This window comes from Gossypium raimondii, chromosome 3, assembly GCF_025698545.1.
Source record: "Gossypium raimondii isolate GPD5lz chromosome 3, ASM2569854v1, whole genome shotgun sequence".
NCBI classification, from domain to species: domain Eukaryota; kingdom Viridiplantae; phylum Streptophyta; class Magnoliopsida; order Malvales; family Malvaceae; genus Gossypium; species Gossypium raimondii.
The window spans coordinates 29,526,157-29,549,047 of NC_068567.1; the positions used below are offsets into that span (position 1 = coordinate 29,526,157).

The 22,891-nt window shown below is 36.0% G+C and overlaps 1 protein-coding gene across 1 annotated transcript; it reads right to left on the reverse strand.

Annotated features, from left to right (window-relative positions):
• Nucleotides 1–1,245: 1,245 nt before the first annotated feature.
• On the reverse strand, nucleotides 1,246–1,851 carry LOC105795802 (uncharacterized). Its single transcript, XM_012625458.1, has one exon. It carries the CDS (start codon nucleotides 1,849–1,851, stop codon nucleotides 1,246–1,248), a length of 606 nt encoding a protein of 201 aa, XP_012480912.1.
• Between the last annotated feature and the right edge of the window lie 21,040 nt (nucleotides 1,852–22,891).

The following is a 22,891-nucleotide window of genomic DNA, read 5'->3' on the forward strand; positions in this document are numbered from 1 at the left end:
AACCTGAAATGGAGTAACAAGGAGACAATGGTTATTTAATTCTCTTTTCTTTTTCTCACTCACCTTTCTTGTGATTTCTTTTTCTTTTTCAACACTTTCATTTTTTTTATAATTTTTTTTGTTTCTTTTTGTTTTTCTATTTTTTTTCTCTTTCTCATCTTCCTTTTCAATGCTCTCTTTTTCTTTTGCTTGTTCCATGGATCGCTTAAGACGTTGTTGATCTTCCATGACTTGTTGCGGGGACAACGGTACCAAAGTAACATTTTTACCCTTATGTTGAAACGAATATTGATTAGCAAAACCGTCATGTTTGACTCGACGGTCAAATTGCCATGGCCTTCCGAGTAAAATATGACCCGCATGCATGGGTACAATATCACATAATACTTCATCATGGTAGTTCCCAATAGAGAAAGAAATCTTGGCTTGCTTGGTCACCTTCAATTCGACCCCTTCATTGAGCCATTGCAATTTATAAGGACTTGGATGCTTTATAGTTGGCAAAGCAAGTTTGTCCACCATGTATGTGCTTGCGACGTTAGTGCAACTTCCACCATCAATCACGATACTACAAACCCTTTCTTTGACAAGTCCACACGTATGGAATAAATTCTCACGTTGTAGTTCATCCACGGAAGTTTGGACACTAAGATTTCTTTTTACCACAAGCATTTCACCTTCAACAGCAAACGCTATTTCTTCTTCATTATCGGAAGGAATTTCAACTTCTTCTTCATTTTTGTCTATCTCCTCCTCCGATTCGATATCACCATTTGGCCTCATAATCATGGCATTCCGATTTGGGCATTGGCTGGCCACATGTCCTCTTCCGAGACACCTAAAACATTTTATATCTCTTGATCGATTTTGGAAATTATCCACAGACTTACCTTTGCTAGATTCAACAATTGGCTTAAGTGTTTTTGGTGGTGTTGTTGGCTCCTTTGTCGGATTAGGAGAAGCACTCTTACTCGAACCTTGGTTCCATTTAGATGTATTGGAATAAGAATAGCCTCGAGCAGAACCTTTCTTTTTGATTTGCTTCTCGACTTTGATAGCCATGTGCACCATATCTACGATTTCCACATAGTGTTGCAACTCAACGATGTTAGCTATTTCCCGATTAAGTCCAGCCAAGAATCGCGCCATAGTGGCCTCACGATCTTCTTGTACATCACTGCGAATCATAGCGATCTCTATCTCCTTGTAATAATCCTCCACACTTTTGGTTCCTTGGGTGAGATTTTAGAGCTTTTGATACAACTCCCGATGATAATATGAAGGAATAAACCTTCGCCGCATCACGGCTTTCATCTCAGTCCAAGTGGTGATAGGACGCTCGCCATTTCGCCTTCGACTCGAGACAAATTGGTCCCACCAAATCATTGCATAATCTGAAAATTTAATGGCCGCCAATTTAACCTTCTTTGCGTCGGAATAATTGTGGCACTCAAACACTAACTCAATTTTCTTCTCCCATTCCAAATAAACTTCCGGATCTGAACGTCCATGGAAAGGAGGAATAGTTAGTTTAATACTTTTAAGATCATCATCATACCTTTCTTGTTCTCGTGATCCATGATGTCGTCGACCTCTCCTTCGTTCACTAACGTTTGAACCTTGATCACTTTCGGCCCCACTTGGTTCAAAAACTTCATTGTCTTGAAATTGTCTTCGATTTCGATTTCTAGGTGGACTTAGAGGAGTCCTTCCTCGGTGGCCTCTCATTTCCACTTGATCAAGACGATCTTTAATTGGTTCCAATTTTTGATCAAATAATCGTTCAAACTCGTGCAACATTGCTTGCATATTTAAATCTGGCACATTTCGTACGGGTTGTCTTTCTGCCATATTTTCATTAAAACTTCTAGACATAAGTAAAATTTTCCTCACTTACAAAAACTCACGGTTCACTCGGAAAGAAAAATATTTGTCGCACACGCTCGTGTTTACACTCTTCTAGGCTTTTTCTTTGATGTAAAACACTCGTGCCTTTTACCTCTCGACCTCTTCTCACAATTTCGTAATTCGTCTCGATAGACTTAATTTGCTGCTTGAGGGTCGGTTTTAAAATAGGTTACAAAGGAATGATGTCGGTGTAGGGTAGGCTAAACAAAATAAAATCAAGGCTAAGTGTGGCGTTGGGAGGGTAGGACAAGAAAGATAGAAAATTTCTTGAGATCGGTACTTGCAAGCATAAAATTTCGATACCTTCTTTTTTTTAACTCAAACTCTCTTCATCCTTTTTTATAACTTTTCAATTACAATAAGTTGAATACAAATGTAAACAAATACAACCTCTTTTTTTTTATGCACGAATTTTTTTTGCATGAATTTTTTTTTTAATTCACGCACCTAATTTGAATTCTTCGATCTTCGGTACTCCTCATTTTCAAGCTCTGATACCAAATGATGTGATCCAGCCCGGGTTAATCGAGTTGTTTCACGTAATTGCCCGATCGTCGACGAGAAGTTTGTTCGATTTTGTAGATAGATGGAGTTAGATGATTTTTTTATAGCGGAAGCTGAGAAAATGGGTTCAAAAGATGGCTTGGATAGATGTTTGATAGGTTCGGTGAAATAAAGAAATATTTTTTATAATTTAATAGTTAAAATGGAATGGAAAAATAGAAGTCAAGCGAAGAACGATTCAATACTATATGAAGTATTGCCCCGGGACTTATATTGCTCAAGGTGGATTAAATGGATTGTCGAAGATGGACCTTGACCCGTTACCTATAGAGAGGTAGGAACCAAAAGGTATAAAAAGGTGGATGAACGCCACACCAGGATGGTGATAAGTTCAAGAAGTCGGGTTGATGCCACTAGCGAGCTAGATAAGTCAGACGAGACTCAAACGAAATCGGATTGGAGGTAACCTCACAATAAGTTTAATAATCAGAAATGTCTAACCTTTTTACAAAGAGAAAAGAACTATTTATAGATTACATTAGATAGCCAAATAGACTAAGTAAATTCGGCTTTAATTGAATTAAACTAATCTAGAAATGTATCTTTAAAGGCTATGTCCAAATTCAGCTGAATGGTACTTCAATGGGCAGCTTCATGGCTAAGGAAATGAACTTGAAGGCTTGGTGAATGTATGGGAGAGCAATGGACATGTGTAGGTTCGGTCAAGGTGTGAATGGACACTCCAAGAGATGCCTTTTGGCCGAATAGGTACTTACGAGATCAATGGACAGCAACTGATGCATGTAAGTGGATATTCATGCATTCTTCCATTCATTGTATTAAATCATTCATGCATCATCCTTACGTTCATTGAACCAGCCCATTCATGAATCATCTTTAATTGTGTTCCCACATCATGCATTGTAAGTAGACGTTCATGCAACTAGCTTGAATGAATCTCCACATTTGGCTGTACCTACATGAAACATGAACAAATTAATTAAAGATAATTAACACATAAGTTAAAATAGACAAATTTAATAAAGTCTTAAGCTAGACATATTAAATTCGGCTAAGACAACTTTAAAACATGAAATAAATCAAAACATAATTATGAGTTGTAATAACTTGAACTAAGTTAATAAAATACTTTAATTATTCAACAAATAAAATAAATGAGCTGAATTGTAGCTAAATTGAGCTCGATTGAGCTGAAATGAGCTCAATTGAGTGGTCGAATCAAACGAGCTAGAAAAGCTAAAATGGAACTGAAGTTAGCTTGCACTAAGGTGCATGGTTTCTTCAAGGAGTTGGATCGAGCTTCCTCATCTTCAACAAGCTGATTCTCCTTCCAAAATTTGAACAACAAAGCTGAAACAACTTCATGAAATCGCTTGGACCTAGCTCGGGCCATTGGTCCCTTTGGAAGCTCGAGAGAATCAAGACGAGGACTTGATGGGGCTTGGGGCGTGGTCACATCAGATTAAGTACCATATTGGCAAGGCGAATGTTGTTGCTGATGCTTTGAGTAGGAAATTGATGACAGAGTTGAGAGCAATGTCTGTACGCTTGAGTTTGGCTAGTGATGGTGGTTTGTTAGCTGAACTTCAAGTGAGGCAGACTTTGGCTCTACAAATTAAGAAGCAGCCTTTAGATGGAGAATTGTTGAAAGGTTTTTATCAAGTTGAGCAAGGTGTTAAGGGGGACTTTGATGTTGATGCAGAAGGTATCTTGAATTTCTGAGGTAGACTATGTGTGTCGTAAAATGTGAATTTAAGACATACGATCCTTACTGAGGTTTATAGTAGCCCTTACGCTATGCATCTTGGTAGTGGTAAAATGTATCATGATCTCCATGACATTTAATGGTGGAATGAGTTGAAGTGTGATGTTATTGATTTTGTGGCTCGAAGTTTGGTTTTTCAAAAGGTGAAAGTTGAACATCAATTTCCTCCAGGTTTGTTGCAACTGATTGCGATTCTAGAATAGAAGTCGAACATCAATTTCCTTCAGGGTTGTTGCAACTGATTGCGTTACCACAAAATGGAAGTGGTTACTTGGGAACCGAGGAAGCGATGAGACATCAATATCCTTATTTGTTCAGCTCAGGTAAATTTTGAGGACGAAATTATTTTTAGAGGGGGAGAATGGTCACACCCTAAAATTGAGCCTAGAATTTTTGAGGGTGTTTTATGAATTTTAGCTTATATGTGCTCGAGATTTCGTAAGGTTGGTAATCAATAATGTTTTCAACAATGGCTATTACGAAATTAAGTTAATTTCTGAAAATGAGTTTTAAATACCTTTAATTTTGAAAATAGGACTGATTTGTAAAAGAGTCAAAACTGAGAGTTTTTATGAGCAATTAGACTAGAATTTTAAATTAAACCTAAACCCCACATTCTCAGCTTATTTTTTATGATAGCTTTCTCCTTCTCCATAGTGTTATTGTCTTATGCTCTCCATTGCTCTCCCAATTGATTTTTTATTTCCAAACTACATTACTTTGATTTTCATTGTTCCCAAAGCCTTAAACCTTCATAAATCTTCAAGAAAACATCCTAAAACATCATTAATTTCATCATCTTCTTCAAGAGTAGGTTTTCCCAAATTTGCATCAAAGCTCGTTTTTCTCGCATTCAAGGTAACAATTTATCTTTCTAATAGTTTTAAATGTTATTTAGTTCTTTAAATCGAATTATTAGCCATTAATATGCATGTTTTAAATAAAACCCCAAAATTGGGTCGTTAATGGTTGATTTCAGGATTGTGGATTAAAATGTGGTTTCAAAGTGTTTTTATACTTATTTTACATGATTAGAAGATTTCTAAAGTTACTTCAAAGTTTCATTAAGAATTTTTTGAGTTTTAATGAATTTTCGTCATAATGGCCAAAACTTGTCGAAAAATTTTGATACCTTGAAACATATAGTTTTGCGTAGTTTCAAGGTTAAGAATTAGTCATAGACAAGTATTTAGACGAATGGAATTCCTTTCGTGTGAAAAGATTAAATGTAGGTTGAGATATTCAAGTTTTAAAGTTTCTATGTTGAAGGTTTCGGTTAGAAGAGAGTGTGGCTTAGGCTATTTTTTTACTGTTTAAGGTGAGTCAATTACTAATTTTTGATTGTATGTTTGTGTGGTTTGTCTTGTTGAAGTGTAGGAGTCTATAGGACCTTCAACGAGAAGAGATAAAGGCAAAGGAAAGCTTGTCTAAGCTTTCGAATTTTCTACAAAAGTAATTTTTTTGGTGAATGTTTCGGAATCATTTCTCGTAGATGATTCACTATGTAATTGGGAATTTAGAGGTAGCCTAAACCCCTACTCTAAATTCCAAGAGTAAGTGTTCTTACACATATGATAAAATATGATATATATATGTGCTTGTGCAATTGTAAAATATGAACATATATAAGATGCTATGACATGTGCCAATTTTTCATAAATATGAAATGTAGACTAAATTGACTAATAGAAGTATTAAATGGATTGAAATTCTCTATTTAGATCAAGATAGACCACGTACGTACTTAGATCGAGGCAAAGCTAAAGCTTTGGAATAACTCGTTTATCTTCACGTCCCAAGTTGTTCTAGTAAGTTCATATGAATGGTTGTTATTATGCTATTGTTATTCAAATGTATGTTATCATGTATTCATAATGTAATTGAATAATGTATATCCAAATTAATGAGATGATGGATACAAATGACTTGTCATTAAGGATTGCATGTTTCGGGTGCTGGTCTTGAATGTCCTACTAATGTCTGAGGTCCTGCATTTGTTGTGGATACTCCATAGATCTTGTGAGCAGCATCATGTAGCTTTCATTCTAACCCACAGCTCGTGTGAGCAATGATGTAAAGGAAAGGTTACGATTATATGTTTAACCACACTTTATGTTAGCTTTCCCGAGTATCTGATGATATTCTTGATGGTTCAATGGGTATGAAAAGGAAAGGAAATGGTAAGTGTTCAAATGGAATGTATCATGTACTTATGAAAAGGAAATGGTGGCTTAAATGAGATGACCAAATGTGTAAGTTACTTGTTATGGATGAATTCATTTGAATCATGTATATATGCACTAACTTGTGTATTTGGTGATGTTGTCTATTTGGTGATGTTGTATAGGCATTATGTCAAGCTTATGGTATTAGTTGGTGTTATACTTATGCAATTTACACTATGCTAATGAAACAGTATGTTGTGTTTATGTTATATGAACTTACTAAGCATTATGTGCTTACGTAGTTTCTTTCCTATGTTTTTTAGATTATCAAAAGCTCGATCAGTTTAAAAGCTCATCGAAGATCTATCATACTGTCCAACATAAATATCGGTAGTTTTTTATGTTTTGGCCAAGTTTATAATGGCATGTATAAGTGGACTTGTAATGGTATTTAGTTAAATGTTTAGTTAATGATTTGGTATGTATAACTTGTCTTGGTTGATACCATTTGATGCTTGCTAAATCATATTGTTATAGCTAAATTATTATGTATGTTTTGGAATGGCTCAAATGGCATGTTTTGTGATGGAATAGTAATGGTGAAGTTGTGGTATGTTTGGTAAGTTTTGGAACTAGTAATTGGTGATTGAAATGTGGTAAAAAAATGCATGTTTAAGTAAGCTTTTGATAAATGCATTTGAGGTGCCTTTGAATGGCATATTGGTTAGTTGAATTTAGGGCTTTTGGAATGGAAAATATATGCATGTTTAGGTATGGTTTGATGCTTTGTAGGTGTGCACATATGGTTCAAATGATTATGCATGAATTGGTGTTGGGAATGGCTTATTTTAGGTGATTTTTAGGTCCACACGGGTATGTGACTCAGCCGTGTGTGACACACAGTCTAGCAACACGGCTATGTGTCCCCTGAAGGTCTCTTTTCAATCAAGTCAATGAGTTACACAGTCTAGTACACGGGCGTGTGACACGGTCTGGCACATGAGCGTGTGACATGATGGTTTGACCCTACTTAGAGAGTTACACAGGTAAAGACACGGGCTGGGACACGATCGTGTGTCTCTAGTTCGAAGGTTACACAGCCTGAGACACGGGCTTGTGTCCACAAATCAGTGGTGGCTTGTCCAAAAAAGTGTTATCAATGGCAGTTTATCTACAAATTAGTAGTGGCTTGTGCACAAATGGTGTTTTAGATAAATGAGTTCCGGGGAACTCGATATTGGTGTGTAGCGGAGATGGGTAGGAATTTTTATAAACTGTGTATCAATTATAAATATGCATCGATATGTCCATGAATTTAATAATGCATGTTATGTCGTGATTGATATATGTATTTTGATATATATGCGAATATATTTTGTATTGATCTTACACTGAGCCTTTTAAAACTCACCCACTTTATTCGTGTGTTTTAGATAATCCTCATGGTTAAGACTCGGATTTAGTCATCGAAGAGCCTCTCGAAAATATAGTTTTCATGGTTATGGACTTATAATTTAATTTTGGAACTTTTATGGACTTTCTTATTTTTATTTGGGATGTTATTTTGTGGCAAACTATTGAACTGTGGCATGGAAATGTTTCACTTTGAAAACATTGGTTAATTGGATATTTTGCATGGGTTTTTAACATGGATGAAATGATTTAGTATTTTCTTAATAAAATTCATTTTTCGCAAACTCAATTGAATAAACTTAAATATTACAAACCATCACAATGTTTTACAAATAATAATCAAGATTTCTTTCAAAGTAATATTTAAAAACATCGCATTTAAAGGAAAAACTAGCATGCATTTTCAAATATTAAACCAGTTTATTTCAACTTAGGTTTTTACAATTTCTATGGCCCATGTAATCGCTTAGATTAGGTCGTAACATCTAAGCTCGATTTGAGGTGTTACATTTAGTGGTATCAGAGCCCGGTTAAAAACTCAGACTATGGGTAAAATATTTTCAAAAAACTTCATGCATTATAAAAGGGTATTTTAGGAAAAACTTGTCATATATTAAAATTGTTATAAAAGAAACCTGAGACTTTCGAAGCCAATCCGGGGTAAGTGTTCTTTAGATGTGAAACTATAGACTATAAAAACTATAGACTGAGGAAACTCTAGATTGTGAAAATAATAGATAGTGAGGTTAAGTGTTAATTAAAAAAATAAAACCTCGATTAAAAATATTCGACTAATAACTTATCCCTATGGACAGACATTCATAAAACTGAACATGAGTACTTGTGGAGTTAAAACTTGAGGGGTGAGAGCTCGCGAAGAGTCGGGTTAAGGAACCCAAGTCGACTCATCCACTTCTCAAGTGCGAACCCCTGAGGCAGCAGCGAAAATGTGGAACGTTCCCCCACTATTGAGGAGAATCAATAAGAGCCTGCAAATGAGGCTGTATCATAGGCCATGTTACAAGTATTGGAACTAGTGCCGGATGCTCAAATTGGAGTTAATAGTCATGGCACGATAACTAAGAGACTCCGGTCGAGTAGAACGAATTATTTAGGGGTGTTGCTGGGACGACCCCCACTATAGCTGAATACTGGCTGGAGGCTATGGAAAGAATCTTAGATGATATAGAGTGTACCTCCGAACAAAAGCTTAAGGGGACTATGTCATTGCTACGTGATGAGGTTTATCGCTGGTGGTAGGCCATTGTGAGAGGTACCCGAGTCGATCGATTGACATGGGAATATTTTCTGGAGGCTTTCTAGAGGAAATATGTGGGCGCGAGGTATGTGAAGGCCAGGAGACTAGAATTTATTGAGCTTAGACTGGGTGACATGTCCGTGGTTGATTACGAGGATGAGTTCTTGAGGCGTAACCATTATGTTCCGGTATGGTAGTGGATGAATAGGATAAGTGCGCCCAATTTGAGTTTGGGCTAAGGTCAGAGCTAATGATGCAAGTAACTCTGCTTTAAGAGAGGGCTTTCGAAGCTTTGGTGGAGAAAACCAAGTTTGTGAGGAAGTTAGACACATAGAGTGTGAACGAAAGGAGCAAGAAAGAGTTCCTACAAAGAGAGAATTGGGCCCTAATGTGCAGGTTCCGTGTCCGGTTAAGTAGGCTAGGGATGATCGACCTCGTCAGAACATTGCTGCAACAGGAGGTAGAGTTCAGAACTGTGCCACTTGTGGCAAGAGGCATTCAGGAGACTGTTGGAGGAATATGGGAGCATGCTTAAAATGTGGGTCATTAAAATTCAAGACTGTCCACATCTTAATGATCAGATGCAAGAACTAGGATAGAATCGAGCCCCCAACTAGAGAGTTGGACAGACTGCCTTGAAGAGATCAAAGTCAGAATAGAGAAAGAAATGCTAGTCAGAGATAGCAAGCACCAGGTTAGGGTTCTAATCAGGCAAATGCAAGGCAGATAACACTTGTGTATGTGACTAGACGTAGAGAGGATTGTGATGCAACAAACATGATAGTAGGTACTTTTACATTAATGGTATTCCTTACTTTGCATTAATTGATATTAGATCTACCCACTTGTATGTGTCTTGCAAAATGGCTAATAAACTAGGAATTTAGGTAGAGGAAACTGTAAGCGATGTAACTGTCCTTAGTCCCTTAGGATAATCTGTGCATGTGAACAAAATTTATAACAGATGTCCGTTGCAAGCCAAGGTGAGGTATTTCCTATTGATCTAATGGAATTGCCTTTTAGAGAATTTGATCTCATTTTGGGCATAGATTGGTTCAGTGAGCATCGAGTTAGCCTTGATTGCGATATGAAGCGGGTTACCCTAAAGACTTCAGAGGGGAGCAAAATAATAATGATCGTGAAGTGTCGAAATTATCTATCGAATGTGATCTCTACCTTGGTAGTGGATAATTTGATTCATAAAGGGTGAGAGGTGTATTTAGCGTATATCCTAGATACGAAGATGGATGTTGCAGCATTGGAGAATATCGTATAGTGGAAGAATTTCCAGACGTCTTTCTAGATAAGTTTCCCGGATTACCTCCTGAACATGAGGTTGAATTCGAAATTGAGTTGTTGTCTGGGACAATACCAGTGTCCATTTCACTGTATCGCATGGCATCGAAAGAGCTTAAAGAGCTTAAGGTAAAATTGCAAGAGTTGCTAGATCGTGGCTTCATAAAGCCACCGTGGGGAGCTTTAGTGTTATTTGTGAAGAAGAATGATGGATCGATGAGGCTTTGTATTGATTACCGTTAGTTGAACAAACTGACTATGAAGAATAAGTACCTTTCATCGAGGATAGACGATCTTTTTGATACATTTAGGGGTGCCACTATTTTCTTTAAGATTGATTTGAGGTCGGGTTATTATAAGTTGCAAGTGAGGGAAGTGGATATTTTAAAAATGGCCTTCAAGACTCGGTTTGGCTTGGCTTTGTATTTTGTGTAAACATGAATATTTCTAATGGTAAAATAGTAAATAAGTAAATAAATGATAAGTTAATAAAATAAAAACAAAACATCATCATCTTTTCACCATTTTTCAACCAAAACTAGAAAAAGAAAATAGCCATGGTTGAAGCTTCATTCGGACACCTTTGTTTCTTTAATTAGGTATGTATTTTTAATCTATTTTTAATGATTTTTATGTTTCCGGAATTGTTGTAGCTTAATTTAGCTAGCCCGGGGACTAATTTGTGAAATTGTTAAAATATTAGGGTTTTACCATTAATGAATATATATGAGTTTTGAAGTTTGATGATAGAAAATGAATGGTTGTTGTTAGGTAAACAACTTTTGTAAATGAATTTTAGTGAAATGTCAAATAGGGACTAAATTGAAAAATAGGAAATATTATATGGTGAGATTGTGAAATAATTGTAGTATAGTGCATGGTAAGGACCTATTTGATATTTAGCCATAGTAGGTTGTGGTAAAATTGTGTAAATTTCCATTTTTATGAATAAGGGACTAAATTGCAAAGAATTAAAAGTATAGAGGAAAAATGGTAAATTTTCCAAAAATATGTTTTGGATTAAATTAAATGAGAAATATATTAAATTGAATTAAATTTGTCCGAATAGATCCAATTAGACCTCATACAAAATTAGATCGGGGCAAAGAGAAAGTATCGGATTAATCGACTCCATATCTACGTATACTCGTTGAGGTAAGTTCGTGTAATTAAATTGAGTATTTATATGTTTTAATTGAAGTATATGTATGTGATTTGTATAATTGCCATGTATAAATATCAATTGCATATCCAATGATGTATGACGATTATCGAGCCCTATTTAAACCTTAGGAATTCGTAGGATACAAATGACATATCGTTAGGGTTACCGATTTGGTTGAGGTTCGGCATGTGTTGCGGACATACCACTACTCATATGAGCTTATTGATTTCAGCTCGTAAGAGCTTACCGATTCTCAGCTCGTATGAGCTTACCGATTTCCAGCTTATGAGAGCATACCGATTCATAGCTCGTATAAGCATACATGTACAGGAATTGACAGATTACAGTTTAGCACACTATGTGTGAGCTATTACGAGTATCCAATGATATTCTAAATGGTTCAATGGGCAATGTTCTATTACGAGATGATATGAGTTCGATATGAACTATTACAGGTATAGATATGAATTACATGAAAAATGGTATTACATAGTATATGGGTGTATGAAATGGATGATACATGTATATGCAATTTGATTAATTGTTGACTTCACCCATGACTTGATTTATATATGAGTTTAGATGACCAACATGGTTGAGGTATATGTGCTTAGGCATTTGGCAAATATATTTTAGGATATGCTTTGATTACTTACCTTATATGTGAATAAATGGTAAGTTAAATTCTACGTTATGCGAACTTACTAAGCTTAAATGCTTACTTTGTGTATTTTTTGTGTTTTATAGTGAATCGAAAACTCGTTTGGGTTGGAGGTTGTTGGAGATATATCACACTATCCATCGGCTCAGTCAGTACTTTCGGTTGGTTTAAGTTGGGTCATAATGGCATGTATAGGTTATTTTGGCTAATGTTGGCCTATACGTTTTGTTGTTAATAGCCATTTGAGTTGACTTGTGTTTTGGTATATTTTGGTATGTATATATGAGGCCTTAATTTGGTTGATGTGTGGCTTGAATGGTGGTTTGAATATGCATTTTGTGTAAGCCTTGAATTGTTGTGAAGTGGTACTTATTTGATTGGCTTATATGATGTTTTTAGTGCACAAGTTACATGTAAATTATATGACCATTTGGAGCTAGTTTTTGTATGCCATATATGGTACTTTTTGGTATGTTTTAAGGAGTAAATCAAGTGGCATATTATGGTATAATTTTGGCCAAGCCTTTGTTGAATAAATGATTAAATTGTGTTCCTATTTGCACATGTTTATGAAATGTCATTTGAGGTGCCTAAGGGCATATTGGTTTTATGTGATCATACCATTTGTATAAGGTTAGAAAATGCATGGTTTTTGTACCTTATTATGGTTTGCTTGTATGCACAATGTTCAGTGTAGGTGGATGCCAAATTGGGTGAGAAATGTGGCTTCTAAAATGGCCTATTTTCGTCCACATGGGCAGAGACACGGGCATGTGTCTCAGTCGTGTGTGACACACGGCCAAGTGACACGGCCGTGTGTGCCCTGCAGTTTTTAAAGGGTTGCAAGGGCACACGGCCTGACACACTGATGCAATCCCAGCCGCATCATGTTACGACACAACTCGATGCTACAGGGATTGGCCCAAACTGGAGGGGCCCAAGTGCAAAATGAAGTTTTTAATTTCAATTTGTCAATTTGGCTGCTGGAAAATAAGGATTTTGATTCATTAATTTTTAGTTATTTTAGTTTATGTTTTTAATTATGTCATAGTTTGTACATCATTAATATGTGCTCTGCATTTAATAAAGTCATGCATTATGTAACTTTCATGTTAGTTAAGTTTGCATCATTAAATTAAGTCAAGTTAGTTTATTATGTAACTTTCATGTTAGTTAAATTTTCATTTCAAAATCATGCATTTAAGCATCTTAGTTTAATAAATGAGTTCTTGGAAATTTATTCAACTCATCTTAGTTTAATTAATAAGTGTTGTTGTTGAACTTTATTTAGTAAGTGTTGTTCTTAATTAATCTAGTTCCTAGGATTACTTATTGATGCATGAGTTAAGTTCATTTAACTATGCTTCTTTAATTAAACTAGTTCTTTGGAATAATTATTGCATATGTTTTTAGTTCATTTATTTAAGTAAGTAATAATGTGTGTTATGTTAAATAAGTGTTTTCATGTGTTTAATTAACTCATTTTAATGTGTTTATTGCAGGTGACTTTTCAGCTCATAACACAAGAACTCAAGGCTGTTATAAATTGAATTAAGTGGTTGTTCAAGTTATTTTCAGTTACAAATTAAAGAGGCTGTTATAAAGGAGGCTTAAACATCATTAAAGGAGTTTTTAAGAGCATTATTTAGGCCCTTTAAAATTCAGCAGCAACCTTTCTTCTTCTAGCAGTTTTTGATCTTTCAAGAGAATTAATCAAGCCTTTAAAATGTCATTAAGGAGCTGGTTAATAAGTTGGTGTCTATTCAGCTGGCCAAGGACAACTCAAGAGTCATTTTCAATCAATTAAAGACATTCAAATCAACTGAATTGAAGTGACTTCAAGGAAGGAGTTATTTAGTTCAAGCATAAGAAAAGACTTGAGTTTTTATGGCACATTAAGTTGGATGTTTTTAACCATTCGGCTAGCTTGTTCTAGCACTACAAATAGATGTAATCAGCCTTTGAAAAGAAGAATTTTTGCTGATATATATGAAATCTTTGAATTGTGAGTTATCCAATTCTCTTTGTTCTTACGGAATTGATTTGACTTATCAAGCTTAGCTTGTGGCGTCCATCCATTTCTTGTTTTCGAACTTATCACTTTCATAGTGTGGCGTTCATCATATACCAAGGTTCCTATCATCCTTGATAGTGAGTCGAGGTTCATCATATACCAAGGTTCCTATCATTCTTGATAGTGGGTCGAGGTCTTTTCTTTGTTGTTTTCCTATACCGTCGTTCACCTAAAAGCTACTTTGAGACTCGGGTCAACAATCTCTATTGTTGGTTCATTCTTTGCCGTTAGCCAAATTTTCCATTCGTTATTAAACCATTTCCCTTTTAAACTTTTATTTTTAGCCTTTCTTCTATTTTGTAGAAACGAACTTAGCCTTACTCAAATTCACGATCGGGAAACAAACGACTCGAATCATTATGAAACGAGATCGTATCACACACGGGCATGTGAGGTCATTTTAAAGGGTACACGGCCTGGCATACGGGCGTGTGGCTTGGCCGTGTGACCAAGTCAAAGAGTTACACGGGCTGGGACACGATCGTGTGTCCCTATTTTGAATGCCCACACAACCTAAGACACGGGTGTGTCTCTTGGCTGTGTGAGTCACACAGCCTGGCCACACGGCCTATTTTCAATGTTTTCTGAAAATTTTTTTAAGTTTTTGATTTAGTACCGACTTGTGTCTATTGTGTATTTAGGGCCTCGAGGGATCGTATAAGGGATAATATGTACGTTTTTTATTGGTTTTTTATATGAATTTTTTATATGTTATGAAATGTTTGAAATTTTGTTTGTTTGTACTATAAACTCGGGTAATACCCCGTAACCTTGTTCTGGTGAGAGATATGGGTTAGGGGTGCTATAGTCCATGTTGAGACGATACCGATCTGACCCCTCTCATATAGTTCCTTTCAAGGATATTAAGGTTCAATCCGATTTTTCATTCGATGAGGAACTAATACAGATCCTTGATCGCGAGGTCAATGTTTTGCGAAGGAAGTAGATTTCACTTGTGAAAGTTTTGTGGAGGAATCATGACTTTAATAAGGCAACTTGGGAGCCAGAAGATTTAATGCGTCAACAATATCCTCACCTTTTTCCATCAAGTAAATTTCAAGGACGAAATTTTTTATAAGGAGGTAGAGTTGTCACATTCCATATTTTTTTTATTATACGTACGCAGGATTAATAACAAACGAATGAGTAGTCTAGTGGTTTAATGACTATTTAACTATCCTAATGGCCAAAGGTTCAAGTCTTGGTGTTCACACTCCTCTTATTTAATTTTTTTTTACATTTTTTGCCATGTGTTTTAGTGCTTGTTGTCCACCCCTATAGTCTCCATAATTAGGATGACTCATTTCCTTCATTAGTGTCAAACTTACCTTAAGTTGAGGGGGAGCATGATCCCCTTTTCACTCCATGTCTCGCTCTTCTTGCCAAAACTTCATGTCTTGTCTATTTATTGTGGTTCATTGAACCTAGGCATAGTTGACCATGGTTTCACCACCCTTCGTCGTCCCTACCTCCCTATTACTTCAATTCTTTCACATTTTCATTCCTTTTCTCATCCATGTTCTCTCCTTTTGCAAAATAACCACCACTCTTTTCTTTTATTCTTTGATTTTCCTCCACCAAAACCAACCATACCACCACCATCGCCATACCATTTAGCCACCATCACACCTCTCTTTCTCTACTCTTTCTTTTTTCGCTGCCCCTGATCGTCGTCGTAACCGCCACCGCGGATTCCTCTCCTCATTCATTTCTTCTCTTTCATTCTTATTTATTTTTCTTATTCATCCCCCTTTTTTGTGACAAAACCCTCCATAGCCTTTCACCGTTGGACCACCCCCGAGCTATCGCTGGTGTTGTTGCCGCCGATGATAAAAATTCTTCCTTTCTCTTCCTCTCTCAGTAGTCATTTCTTAAAATTGATTAAACTCCCATCTTCTCTTTACTCTATCAATCCTTTTAGATCACTAAATTTATCAACTTTTCTCCTTTTTCGACTCATCATCCAATCCGATTTAATCAAGTGTGGGTTATTTTGATCGTAAAATCCTTCTCTTAGAAATTTCTTATCCTGGTCGAATTGTATAATGCTATAGGAACAACATAATATTTTATTATTTATTATCTTACTAATACGATTTCATATCGACTTTGAATGATATTCATAGGGGAGACCTCTAACTTCGCATTGGAAATCCTTCTTTTGAGAGTCTTAGATTATGGGGTAAGTGTTGATGAGACTATTAGTAATTGATATTTAAAGTGATATAATATTTTTAAAGGATCCTAATTAATAAATGTTACTTATGCGTTTCATTGTCTTGCGAGAAAGACCAAGTGAAATCGTTTATAGGGATTGAGGCAAATCGAATCTACAATACAAGGTGTAGGTGTTGGATCGCCGGCACCCCTACGGCGTAATGAAAAATTTAATAAAATCGACAATCCTAACCACAAATCCATGTGTGAGGAACGAATCAGGGTGAAAAAGGTTACGAAATTACCTAATGTTTTTCTGAGTAGACAGTAACTTCTCAACAATGTGTAGTCTGATCTACAGTCGAACCAAGCCACAATCTATCGAGAGTCCAACCTCTACGTAATCCACTCAGTTGACTACGAACGGAAGAAATCCCCAAAACAGTTTTGAAAGTGATTTTTCTTTGACGGCTACTAGACCCTCAAACAAAGAAAAATGGGATTCTAATATATCCTTTTATTTTTAGGGTTTTTTGGAAATAAATATAATAATATTTTAAACCAAAAATTATAATTACATTAATTATAATATGATTCCGGTAAACCATATATTTATTTGAATTCATATGCTAACCAAATTCATGTCCTCATTATCGTACAACAACCTTGTACATAATGTGTTGGAAATTTGATTCTGAAATTAAATTAATTCTATAATTAATTTAATTCAGCGACACCAAAACAATACCAACTATGGTTTATTAGTTCATTTCAACTATAGGGTGTGACCACGGAGGTTCTGTAGCGTTAGTAGTAATACTAGAACGATTCCAATGTTACAATCAATGAGTGGCATCTAGCAATGCATCATTGCTACCTAAGTCTGAGATCATGATTAGACATAACCTTTTATGATTAACCTTTTATGCAATATTCTTTAAGTCTTTTATCTGGATTGGACACAAGTCATGGAATAGTCACACTTGTGTAGTCTATTCCATGTTCCTTGATATATTAAGCAGACTACGATATACAAATAAGTATGACATCTCATATCAACTTATTTGAGCATGGTCATGCATTTCTAGTCTCACTTAACCAAGTGGCCTAAGATATTACTCCCATTATGTAGGAGGGACTTATTCTATATCGACCAACCATATCCCTCTACATTCGATTGTGGTATATCCAACATCGGCCTTTATAGAACAACCGATTCACGATTATACGTTTGGTGTATCAAAATATACTACTCACGATGTTGGGATTATGATGATCTCAAATCGAGGATCATATACATATTAATCCTTGAGTAATGTCGTGACAATTACATAATAATCAAGAAACATACTCATAAGGGGTAATCAATATGTTCTTCTCTAACACATATAATATGCCGATTACGACATTCCATATCAATGACAACTCTTTATCATCAATCAAGCGCATGTTAGTCTTAATGCATTATCGTTGTCCTATCCAACAATAATACTTGACTAAGAATCTTTTAAGAATAATCACATTATTCTTAGGACATTATTATAAAATAGTTTATTTATACACAGAGAAGAAAGAAACTGAAATAATAATGGTAACGTCTTATATTAATAAACTGTTAGAGTATGCCCAAAGACCAATCATGAGATGGTTGTAATAACATACTTGATTTATCATGTTTATTAATATAAGGTGTTACCATTATTATTTTAATTATTTCTTTATAATATAAATTATATTATAATTAATGTATTATAATTTTCTTTTAAAATATTATTATATTTATTTAATTCCTAAAACCCTAAAAATAAAGGGATATATAAGAATCCTGCTTTTTCTTTATTTTAAGGTCTAGCAAATTTAAAGAAATATAACTCTCAAAACTGCTTTTGGGATTTCTTCCGCTCAGAGTCAACTGGTGGATTACGTGAGGTTTGAGTCTCGATAGATTGCGGTTTGGTTTGTCAGATTAGACTCACATTGTCGAGAAGTTATCGCCTTCTAATCAAATATTAGGTAATTTCGTAATCTTTTCACCCCGATTCGTTCTTCACACATGGATCCATGGTTAGGTCACGATTTTAATTTTTTTCCATTGCTACCGTAGGGTGCTTGCAATCCAACAAAGGGTATCGAGGCACTTGTGTGATACGGAGTCGGGTTTAAATACTTGGGTGATGCAATTGTATGAGATGCATGCTTTAATTTTTTTAAATTTCTGACTGTTTAAATTGTTTAAGAGTAACCCGATAATCGTTCCTTTTGACAATGGATTAAATGTTAATCATGGTGTTATGGCCTAATCGGTTTTATGTTATTACTATTAAATGTTAATAGGTCTATGATCGTGCGACGGTCGTGTTGACAGTTTCCAATAAGTGTTAACTGGTTAGTGGAATAAGGGTTGTTCCGGCATGAAACCTCAGGGATAAAAATCCCGAAAACACGATTCTGTTGATAACAGTTATCAAATCGTGAGGTTTCGTTTCGAATGGGGTATGCGGTTCGTGCTGGGGCTCCGCCCGCACCTGTCCATACTACAGGGGCTCACACCCTTTTACCGCTCTCCTCTACCGCCTCAAATTTCATCTTCTTAAATTATGTTTATAATAAATAAAACTTGATGGGCCATAAAAGTTGAAAGGATTTGTTATAATTCACCTTAATAAAGTGTTTTAATGTATGCTAATTTTTGACATGAACGGTGTTTGAAATGCATAGTTATAGCCCAACAGCCCATTTGATAAAAGGTTGTAATTTTATAAATACGGCCTGCGTGTCGTGCCTTACTACTATTCTCTTGCATTTCTTTTCTCATCTTACTCCCTCATATGTACAATGAGTTTCTACATATTGTAATTTGCAAGAGTTACTATGGCTAGTCGAGAAGGAAGATGGGCCATCCAGTGTGGAATGATAGCTTGAAAACTGGCTTACACCTTTAGGTTTCCTTTTGGTTCTCCCATTGGCTTGGGTTGCACCACCTTAGTTTATGGGCTATAACTATTGCATTTATTTATTGCTTTATTCATGTATGAGATGCTATGGATGTCTAAAGCATGCCAAATTTTTAAACATGTTAAAATTTGATTATATTGAACCACATTAATTGATGAGATCAATTAAATGGCTAAATGGACTAAAGTAAACCGTAATTGGTGAGATGGACTGATCTTAATAAAATCCCTCTATTAAAATATTAAGTCAACATAGCCTTCCAATTTTGCCCTCGTTAAGGCCTCGATCAATACTGTGTAGGTTCTGCTAAAGCGAAGAACTAGTATTTATCTTGGTTAAACGCGAAGAATAAACAAGTAATATTCGCTGGTTAAAATTGGTTAATGACTTAACTAGGTTATTCTAATAGGATTAGAAACCTAGAGGCGAGTTATTTGGATAAATCATAAGATGATTAGAACAAGAGTTGTTCACCAAACTTTAGGAGTTACATATGATGTAATTAGCAAAGTGTTGCTTACCTAGATAACCATAATCTTGAGAGTAAAGCCAAAGCTGACTTAAGAGGAGGTGAAATATGGATCCTTAACCCACTTGAAATACTTTTCGAGAAAGTCTTTTCGAAACTAATCTATGAGGGTATTAGTTTTGTAATAAAATAGTGGGAACATCATTTAATTAAGTCCTTTTAATGTTTGATATAAATTTGATAAATTTTCACACGCATAGTTTCATTGTTGTAGATATATTATGGCTGCAAGCACAAATACACTACCATTGCGATCGGTCCTTGAGAAGGACAAGTTAAATGGTTTAAATTTTCTTGACTGGTTCCGTAACTTGAGGATTGTCCTCAAACAAGAACGGAAATTATATGTCATTGAACAACCAGTTCCTAACGAACCACCCACTAATGCCTCGAGGGCTGATAGAGATGCTTACAAGAAGCATCTCGATGACATGGTAGACGTTGGATGTCTTATGCTTGCCACTATGAATCCTGAGCTTCAGAAGCAACATGAGGACATGGTTGCTTATGAAATCATTGAGCACCTGAAAGAACTTTATCAGGGGCAAGCACGGCAAGAGAGGTTCGATATCTCTAAGGCCCTATTCCAATGTAAGCTCGCTGAAGGAAGCCCAGTAGGACCTCATCTCCTTAAGATGATTGGCTATATTGAAAGCTTTGTCTAAGCTTGGGTTTCCATTGAGCTAAGAGTTGGCCACCGATGTTATTCGCAATCGTTCTTTGGATAGCTACTGACCATTTGTCCTCAATTTTAATATGAATGAAATTGCTAAGATCGTACCACGCTTGCTCGAAGATATTACGAACATTGAAGGCAACATGAAAAAGGTTGGACCCAAGCCTATACTGATGGTCGATAATAATAAGGGCAAAGGAAAGGCCAAAGTTCAGACAAAGCCCAAGGGCAAAGGTAGGCCCAAGCCTGGAAAAGTAAAGGCTGCATTGAAACCTAAAGGAGGGGTGGCTAAGGAAGGAAACTGTTTTCATTATGGTGTGACTGGACATTGGAAGCGGAACTGCCCTATCTATCTTGAGGAAGTCAAGAAGGCCAAAATAAGCGGAATGTCTGCTTCAGGTATTTATGTTATTGATATTAATTTATCAACTACTACTTCATGGGTATTAGATACTGGTTGTGGTTTTCACATTTGTACTTACATGCGAGAACGCAAAGGAGTAGGACTTTGGCTAGAGGAGATGTGGACCTCGAGTTGGAATTGGAGCAAAAGTTGCTGCATTAGTGTAGGAACATATAATTTATCTTTGCCTAGTGGACTTGGTTTATGTTTAGAGGATTGTTATTATGTGCCCGTTTGACTAAAAACATTATTTCAATTTCTTGTTTAGACAAAATTGGTTTTAAGATAATTATTAAGAATAATTGTTGTTCCTTTTATCTCAATAATGTTTTCTATGGTTCGCACAATTGATTAATGGCCTCTATATTTTAGATCAAACAAATCCATCTACAACATAAATACTAAAAGATCAAAAATAAATGACTCAAATCAAACTTATCTATGGCATTGCCGTTTGGGCCACATAAGTGAGGAACATATCCAAGCTCCATAAAGATGGTCTCTTGGATTCATTTGTTTTGAACAATTTGAAGTATGTGAATCTTGCTTATTGGGAAAATGACTAAATCTCCTTTTCTTGGTAAAAGTGAGCGAGCTAGTGATTTATTGGGCTTAATACATTCGATGTATGTGGGCCAATAAATACACAAAGCTAGAGGAGGGTTTCACTACTTCATTACTTTCACTAATGATTTCAGAGATATGGGTATGTCTATCTCATGCGCTTATAAGTCCTAATCCTTGAAAAGTTCAAGGAATTCAAAATGAAGTACAAAATCAACTAGGAAAACTATCAAGACACTTCGATCTGATCGAGGTGGGGAGTATATGAGCTTAGAGTTTGATGATCTTTTGAAGCAATGTGGGATTGTCTCACAACTTACTCCTCCTGGTACTCCTCAATGGAATGGAGTTTCTGAAAGAAGAAATCGAACTTTGTTAGACATGGTTCGATCCATGATGAGTCATGCTGATCTGCCGACTTCCTTTTGGGGACATGTACTTGAGAGAGCTGCTTTCACACTAAATCGTGTTCCATCTAAATCGGTTCAAAAGACACCATATGAGATGTTGGACTGGGAAACGTCCCAGTATGTCTTTTATAAAAATTTGGTGTTGCGAAGCTTATGTTAAACGTCAGACGTCTACTAAGCTTGAACCCAAATCTGAAAAATGTGTTTTTGTGGGGTATCTAAAAGAAACCAAAGGATATTATTTCTTTAATCCCACTGAGAACAAAATACTTGTTTCTCGGACTGGTGCCTTCCTAGAGAGAGAATTTGTTTCTAGAAAAGGAAGTGGGAAAAAGATTGAACTTGATGAAGTTCGAGAATCGCAAAATACCACTAAACCAGAGATAGAACAACAGCAAATTCGACAAGGGATTGAGGAACAAGTAATTGCTGTAGAAACACAACCACCACGTAGATCTTTAAGAGAACGCCAAGCACCCGAGAGATATGGATTTCTTATTACAACGCATGGTGACGTTCTACTTATAGATCAAGATGAGCCTAGGACTTATCAAGAAGCGTTGTGAGCCGGACTACGAAAAATGGCTTGAAGCCATGAGATCGAGATGGATTCCATGTATGAAAACCAAGTATGGACTCTGGTTGACCCACCCGAAGGGGTTAAGCCCATAGGGTGCAAATGGGTTTTCAAAAAGAAAACCGACATGGATGGTAATGTACAAACATACAAGGGGCGATTAGTCGCTAAAGGGTTTCGCCAAGTTCATGGTGTTGACTATGATGAAACCTTTTCTCCTGTAGCTATGTTTAAATCCATCAGGATCTTGCTCGCTACAGCTGCATTTCATGACTATGAAATCTGGCAGATGGACGTCAAAACAGCTTTCCTTAATAGGAAACTTGAAGAGGATGTGTACATGACACAACCTGAAGGTTTTGTCAATCCAAAGGATGCTAGAAAGGTATG

Bases quoted from the DNA above. Each gene is read 5' to 3' on its own strand.
- LOC105795802 (XM_012625458.1), bottom strand. From the start codon at position 1,851: ATGGCAGAAAGACAACCCGTACGAAATGTGCCAGATTTAAATATGCAA.